Source organism: Emys orbicularis, chromosome 2, assembly GCF_028017835.1.
Source record: "Emys orbicularis isolate rEmyOrb1 chromosome 2, rEmyOrb1.hap1, whole genome shotgun sequence".
Lineage (NCBI taxonomy): Eukaryota > Metazoa > Chordata > Testudines > Emydidae > Emys > Emys orbicularis.
In genome coordinates, this window is record NC_088684.1 from 288,643,205 (window position 1) to 288,651,799 (window position 8,595).

The 8,595-nt window shown below is 41.2% G+C and overlaps 1 protein-coding gene across 1 annotated transcript in view; it reads left to right on the forward strand.

Moving 5' to 3' along the window:
* Nucleotides 1-8,236, forward strand: part of GHRHR (growth hormone releasing hormone receptor) — a 32,452-nt gene extending 24,216 nt beyond the window's left edge. The window contains exons 9-13 of the mRNA XM_065398482.1: nt 663-732; nt 2,188-2,279; nt 2,732-2,861; nt 4,246-4,287; nt 8,111-8,236. Of these exons, the coding sequence (XP_065254554.1) occupies nt 663-732; nt 2,188-2,279; nt 2,732-2,861; nt 4,246-4,287; nt 8,111-8,236 (460 nt within the window). The remainder of the gene's footprint in view (nt 1-662; nt 733-2,187; nt 2,280-2,731; nt 2,862-4,245; nt 4,288-8,110) is intronic.
* The last annotated feature ends 359 nt before the right edge of the window (nt 8,237-8,595 follow it).

Consider the following 8,595-nt stretch of genomic DNA (forward strand, 5'->3'; position numbering starts at 1 on the left):
AAACATTATAATCAGAAACTTGAAGTATTATGCTTCAGGGAAATCAAGGGATTCAGATGAAATAATGATAACTATGGAGCAGAGCTACAGTGGTGTCTGATATCATCAGAAGCCTGAGATACTTTTATAGCCTTATAAAGTGAAGCTGTTCTTGCCAAATTCTGTGAGCAGGGCCTGCCTTTTGCTCACAATCTGATTTTGCTTCGTATCAGCAAAGTTTTAACCACTACTTTAGTTCAGGCCTCATACCAGACCTCTAACACAAGGGCTTCTGTCTCAGGCGCTCTTCCTGCTACAAAGACAATGTCCCATAGGGCAAAAAGAGATTTTCAAACAACAATGATGTTTTTGATTTGGCTTTCAGCAACAGCCCTTATAACCTGCTGTCATTCATATTTTCAACCGTGAAGCAATAGATTTCTGGCTATCACTTGCTACATAAGGGTCAGTGGTAATTTTGTCATTTTGGTATGAGTAGGATAATATTGATGGAACCTGGACTCTACAAAGCCAAATTGCAGGGATTTGGATGGCTCCATTCCATCTTAAAATGAGGTAATAGGTCTACTCATAATTCCATTGACCCTAATGTGTGGTTTCTCCATGTAACCGTATTCCAATGACCATGTAGAACTATGTTAATTTAAGTGCTACTTTTCCAGATGCTGGGATATTAACCAGGGCTCGCCTTACTGGTGGCTAATCAAAGGACCTATTATCATTTCTGTTGGGGTATGTGTGATGTTTCTCATTTTGGAAACGTGAATGGACAACAAAGTGATTATGGGGGTGGGAAATGGCTTAAAGCTTAAATACTAATACCTGACCTACTGCTTCTGAGTAGAAGCAGAAACCGTAGCATTAATCCACTAAAGGGATTATCCCATTGGGCTAAAGATGAGTGCTGCTGAATCTCAGAGAAAACACTTCTCCCTAAGTTTTCAAAGACTTGTCATTCCCACTGAAGTGACTGGGAGTAGTTGGGTGGCAAACACTCCCTGAAGCGCTTTGAAAATGCAAGGTTTGAACTAGGAGTCCAGATCTAGCAAAGCATTGAAGCACATATTTAAGGAGAAGCACAGGAATAGTCCTATTGAGTTTTGTTTCCAGTCTAAGCCGATAATCGAAATAATGGCCCTGGAGCTGTGCATTTACTGGGGATTCATAATTGGTTAGGGTTAATGGGTCAGGATGCACAATTACTCACAACTGGTCATTAATCCCTAGGAAATATATAAAATAAACAGTTAATGTGTGCAGTGCACCAGGCTGTAATTAAAGCCACTGCATTTGTGTGACTTAATCGGACGGCAGCACCATCTGAGTCTAAATAAGGGTTGTTGCAGGACAGAGTAGTATGAATGCGGAATCCAAAAATGACAGATCGTTATCAGCTTTATTCTGCCGTGAGGCAGTTTTAAAATGCTCTACACCTCCACGGTTTTTGCCTCATTGCGTTTGACTGACATTCCTGACTAGGTGTGAATGCCATACAGGCAAGCCAGGAATGTATTTTTGTCCAAATCACCTAATTAACTCATTAGAGGTGGATAAAATGAAATTGCAATGTCTGGGGAGAGATGGGCATCATTAGACCAAAACAGCCATTCGCCATCACCTGAAAGACTGATGGATGCACATAATACATGGCATGCAAGGACAAATTCACTGCTAGTATAAAGTGGTCCAGCAATGTTGGTTTGAATGGAGCTGTGACAAATTACACCAGCAGAAAATTTGACTGGTCAGCTCTAAAGGTATCAGCTATAGTTCAGTGCAACAACTATAATTGTCTCAAACCAGAACAATTAAGAGTGCTGCAAACTATAAAGAAATGATTGATAGTTGGGGATTGGTCCTGCTTTGAGCAGGGGGTTGGACTAGATGACCTCCTGAGGTCCCTTCCAACCCTGATATTCTATGATTCTACTCCAGGGACTAACAAATATGGTTGCTTAATAGAGATGGTCTTCCAAAGAAAACAACAGAATTATATGCAATATCCTTAGGGATACTTTGCTGCTGTCTCTTTAAGACGGGAAGTTTCCTAGTAAGGTTGGTTTCTTGTACAACTCCCACTCTATCTGCAGTAACGGCTAGCAATTATTTAAGTCACAATATACTTTTCACAGGAATGTATGGTAGTAAAAGGTAACAATCTTCTTTCTTCCAAAAAAATGGAAACAGGTCAACTTTATCCTTTTTATCAACATCATCAGAATCTTGCTGAAAAAGCTGGACCCGAGACAAATCAACTTCAATAATTCATGTCAGTACAGGTAATCCAGCGTCACACACATTGTGAGCAATGCTTCCAGCCATGATATTTTCCAAATGGAGCAGCTGAGTCAGAAATTAAAGGGCATGCCCAAGGTCACAGATAGAATCATTTTCAGAGCCAGGGTTGGAACTCAGGGGTGCCTGGCCCCAGTTCTGTTGTCAAGATCACTTTTATTCATTCTTATTCAAGCATTAAGAATGCCAAATCACAGCAAAAAAAAAAGGTTGGTTATGTGGTACCTCCACTCCAGCCAGAAGCACTGGAAATCTGTGCCCACCTTTGTTCTCATAAAAACCTGTCCCAGGAAATTTGAAAATATATATCTGGGTCCCTTTTTAACCTGTTGAGAATCACTCATTACTAGAGAATTTCTAGTTCACCTGTCCTAATGCTCTTCAGAAGAATTATATATACACATACATTTTGGCCTCTTCTTATTTCCTGACCTAGACGTCTCTCAAAATCGACGCTGCTTCTCATTCCGTTATTTGGGACACATTACATTGTCTTCAACTTCCTCCCCGAATACACCAACCTGGGAGTCCGGCTATATTTAGAGCTTTGCATTGGATCTTTCCAGGTAAACCCATTGAAACAGTGCACATGTTCCCGTAGCTTGTCTAGCCTGAACAGATAGGATCATTTCTGTGCACATTCAAGTGGGACTGTGATCCAAACTCAGTCATGGGTGCCACTTCGTTGAAGATGGTGGAGTTGCACAGAACTTTACCCTCTTTGTTGCAGTGGCCAACCTGTGGTGAGGTGACTTAAACCTCCCCGGTTAAATCTTACAGAAGATCACCCAGTGGCTATCAATGTCTCACTTCTAAAAACGAAGGGGTCAATTCACTCCTCAGCCCCTATACACTGCTCTGGCAGTGTATAAGCCCTTAGATGAACCACACCAGGCCAGGGCAGAAATCCCCAATGCAGGAATCAGCCCTATACTACACCCAGGGCAGACTGCAGAATAGGAAGTGTGCCAGTGGCACTGAGTGCTAGGACATTCGGGGCAGTGGGGAGGCTGCCATAAGTTAGAGCAACCTCCAGGCTGCTCTGGTTTACACTGCGGGCTGTTTTGACTCCCTGCATTAGTCCAGGATTTACACCAGCTGAGGATTGGACCCATGGTGTTCACAAATTCCAGTCCAAAGACTCTCATTCTTCCTGTCTAAACTCAGCCTGGGATTTCAGTCTTTGGGGCTTTCAGTCGTCATTAAATGATCTTGCAATGTAAGAAAAGATACTAAAAGGGCCAGACTCTCAGCTGGTGTAAACTGACATAGAACAACTGACTTCAGTGGTGCTATGCAGATTTGCACCAATGGAGGATTTACCCCCAAATGTTTCCTAAAACACTCTAGGGCTTGATTCTGCTCTGAGCTGTTGGCCACCAGGCATAACTCTAGTGGTTTCACTGGAGTTTTTGTTTGGTGTAAAACCACTGTATGTGAGATCAGAATCAGGCCCGCTGTGTATAATATTAATGCCCTGCAGTGTGCTATAGAGATAAAGCTAGTGATTTGGTATTTAGAGAAATTATAAAAATAAAGCTAAGCAGTGACTGGAAGCAATATGATCCAGAACAAACACAGTCTCCAAGTGGAGTCCAGGGTGCTTTTGCTGATTTACACTTGCTGAGGATCTGGCCCACAACATATTTGGAAGAGCTGTAATTTTGACCACCATGTTGCAGATATAAGGCCAAATTCATTCTTGGTGGCGCTTCATTGGACCAGATCCTCAGCTGGTGTAAACTGGTGTAGCTTCACTAATTTCGATGGAGTGATACTAGTTTCCACCAGCTGAGGATCTGGCTGATTAACTGTATAACTTGATTTAATTCAGTTTAGAATATTTTACGCTCATTCCAATGTATAGGATATATGAGTATCATCACAGACTGATGAAGCTGAAGCAGCTTTTTAAAACTGTGCTATCACTTAACTGTTTTGCTTCTTTAGGGGTTCATCGTAGCCGTTCTGTACTGTTTCCTTAATCAAGAGGTAAGAGAACTACATTCTCTTCTTCATTATTGATTTAAATGAAAGTCATATAGAGTTAATACCTAATTTCACAGTGGCAGGTGATCAAATGTCCTAGGTTAGCCCGGTTGCCTAGTGACATGGGAGTTAATGTTGCTGAATATCTCTTTGAACTATCTTCATGAGAATGAAGCCACCTAGTGGGCAGAAACATTGTTGCTATTTTGTCCTGAATTTAATGGAAAATTATTACCATCTCTGTTTATTATTATTTATACTGTTATAGGCTCAGTAATGAACCAACACATGGATGTGCTGGTGATCTACAAACATAGAATAAAAAGAAGGTCCATACCCCAAGGAGCCAACAGATTTGTATTAAGTTGGAAATAATGTCAACTTTAGAGTGATTGTTTTACAAAAGGTAGATCATGGCGGACCAACTTGATCTCTTTCTTTGAGAAGACAACCAAAGACAAAGGAATGCAGTAGATCTAATCTACCCGGTTTTCAGTAAAGCATTTGATACATTTTCACATTGGAAATTATTCGTTAAATAGGAGAAGATGGGAATTAATACAAGAATCAAAATGTGGGTAAGGAACTGGTTAAAGGGGAGACTACAGTGGATCATGCAGAAAGGTGAACTGTCAGGCTGGAGTGGAGAAGCAGTCTTGGGACCAATCTTATTTAACATTTTCATTAACGGTCTTGGCACAAAAAAGTGGGAGCGTGCTAATCTGGAATATTGTCTGCAGTTCTGGTCTCCCATGTTTAAGAAAGATGAATTCAAACTGGAACATGTGCAGAGATGGGCTACTAGGATGATCAGAAGAATGGAGAGTTTACCTTATGAAAGGACACTTAAGGAGCTTAACTTGTTTAGCCTAGCCAGACAAAGACTGAGGAGTGATATGATTGCTTTCAATAAATACTAGAGAAGGAGAGGAGTCATTTACGTTAAGGGCTAATGTTGGCACAAGAACAAATGGGATATAAACTGGCCATCAACAAGTTTAGGTTTGAAATTAGATGAAGGTTTCTATCAATCAGAAGAATGAAGTTCTGGAACAGCCTTCCAAGGGGAACAGTGGGGGTAAAACACCTAACTGGCTTGATACATTTATGGAGGGGGTGGTCAGATGAGGTTGCCCACAGTGACATACAGCCATCCCCAACTGCTACTAGCTCATATTTCCAACCACTGGAGATAGGACATAAGAGGGGATGGCTCTGAGTTATTACAGACAATTCTTTCCCAGGTGTCTGGCTGGCAGGTCTCACCCACATGCCCAGGGTCTAACTGATTTCCAGATTTGGGGTCAGGAAGGAATTTTCCCCCAGGTCAGATTGACAGAGACCCTGGGGGGAGGGTTGCATTCCTCTGCAGTGTGGGAAATTGGTCACTTGCAGGTTTAAACTGGTGTATATGGTGGAGTCTCTGTAACAAAATGTCTCACAGCCCGCAATCAGATTACCGTGATGAGCCGCATGCGGCCCACGGGTAAGCCATGTTTTCCCGATCTCAGATCATTCACATAGCTCTTTTCTGAACCCTTTCCAATATTTCAACATCCTTTTTGAAATGTAGGCACCAGAACAGGACACGGTATTCCAGTGGTGGAATCTTCCTAGCTCCTATGAGGCAGAGAAGGGTGCCTGCTCTGTGGGAGCTGAAGATGAGAAAGAGAAAACAAGCCCGAACAATTTACACACGCACACCGAGATGTGCACCTCATCCCCAGCACAAGCTTTGAAAATTGCACAGTAGGCGCTTCTTAAATGGCACCCCCCCCATGGAAAGAGTTGTGTGTTAAACCACTCTCCTGGTCATCAGAAGCTCAGAGGAACACACCATGTTGGGAGACATGCACGATTATTTCATAAATAGCTTTAAAAATGTTTTAATTAAAACGGTCTGGCAGTAAAAGCAACTAGTTCCACAAACATGACAGAGGAGTCAGAAGTCAAAAAAGAATGGCATGCCAGTCAATATGTACCAGCTGATATCGGTTCTCACATAAGCCTTGTCGATACTAGATTGTTAATACTAGATTTCTACCACCGACTGAGCTCCAAAAGAGGTAGTAATGGTGGGAGCGTTTGTGTTAAGCCACCTTAGACTGCTGGCATTTTTAACCAGGGTTTCCTCAAGCACTGTTCGTAGCATCATGAGAGAGGCAATGCGAGCCAATAGATAGCAGCCTAGGCTGGGATAATGGAGAGCTGGGTTCTGTTCCCAGCTTGGCCTGCTAGGTGACCTTGGGCAATCCACAGCACTGTGTTGTGCCTCAGTTTCCCTATCTGTAGAATGGGGTTAACGATACTGACATCCCATAATAAGTTTCTTGAGATCTACTCATAAAAAGCACTATGTAAGTACTAGAGATTATTTTTATTGCATGACTCACTGGTTGAAATGCCAGCAGGCCATCTATATTAGCACCCTACTATTCCTAGCACCAGAGCTGGAGCTAGATCGGGAAAGTTTAAGGAAAATATTAGTGTAGACTAGGTTGACCAGACAGCAAGTGTGAAAAATCAGGACAGGGGGTGGGGGGTAATAGGAGCCTACATATGAAAAAGACTCAAAAATCAGGACTGTCCCTATAAAATCAGGACATCTAGTCACCCTAGTGTAGACACAGCTATATGTGTTGTGTGCAATTCACATTATAGTATGGTTCTCTGTCACCCTCTAGTGGGTGAACTTTATAAGTCTGATACTGGCTTTGAGTTAACAGACCTGGGTCATGCAGTAGGCTTGAACTAGGTGTTCATTTGAAATGGAAGAGGTGTGCCTTTTATTCATTGGTTAGATACCATGCACAGAATCAAAAGCAATTGTCACAGTAAATTGGGTATGCTATCAATTTATTAGACGCCTGAGTTTTAATCCCATCTCTGTCCATCTAGGTGTTTATTATTATGTATTATTTTATGGCAGTTCCTGCAAGCCCTAAAGCTGATGTGCTAGGTCCTGTACAAACACTATAGATGTGGTCCCTGTCACAAAGGCTTTGAAATGTGTGGCTGGCATTTTTCACACTGATCTACTGTGTGTCACTTTGGCCATCTTCTCAGAGGTATTTACGCACCTAACTGCCATTAAAATCAATCAGAGTTAGTCACCTAACTATCTTTAAGGATCTGGGCCTTCACCTCTTTGGAACAAAGGAATAATAATATTTAACTTATCTAACTCCCTCCCTCCCAGGAATGCTTTTAACTTTTTATGATGCTTAGATGGTATTATGCATGCTGCAGAAGGTCTGATGCTGCAAAAGGTATTATTATGAATTAGGTTATCACTTATTGTATAACTACTGGTTGCGTTGGTCTATTTTTATAGTTCCAACTGCAAGACCAAATTTTCAGTAATACTTTATTTGCATTATGAGAAGACATTTATTTTAGAAATGCAGTTATGAAAATTCAGAGCAGCTTCAAGCTCATTTAAAAATTACACTTATTTTTTTTCTTAAAATCAGAAAGATGTTAAAAAAGTCACACATTTAAAAAAAATTCTTCAGTTTTTTAAATTAGAAATGTTGACATTTCAACATTTAAAAAAATGTTTTCTAGCTCTGTAGTTCGTTGGAAAATATACAGTAAAAATCACACTGAGGTTTTTTCCATTTTTTATTTTGAAATGTCATTAAAATTGTCACATTTGAAAAATGTTCACTAGTTCTCATGGCAAACGTTCCCTAGTGGGTCCATAATGTATGTACTCAAGTTGGGTACCATGAACGTACCTATCCAAGTCTCCTCTCACCGGGCTCATTTGGCATAGAGATGAAATCAACCTAACGGACCACTAACATCTTCTTTCCCTTTTCAGGTGCAAGCGGAAATTGGCCGGAGATGGCATGGGAAGAGCTATGGATTTATGCCAGTGTGGAGGAAGAGGACTAGGTGGACCATGCCATCTAGTTCTGGGATAAAAATGACTACCTCTGTGTGTTAGTGACAGCTGCTGGACTCGGAGCAATGGTGTTTAAGAGCCCAAACATGATTTAGGAAACTGAATTTAAATCATCTGACTGTAACTTAAAATGCCTGAGTGAATTAGAGAAGACTAATCCAGTTCTGTCTAGTTCCATAGAAATTCCTCCCACCAGACCTCTACAGAAGTTACAAGCATTACAGCATCAGATCAAACACCGATTGGCTTATATAATCCTTTTAATGTGTATCATATGCAGCACAGCAACAGACCCATAACAGCAACAACCTCCTCTTCTTTTGTCCAGTTTCTGGACTATTTTTCATGGACTAGACATTAAAGCACATCAACTGAGAGGTCACCACATGTGTCCTAAAGTG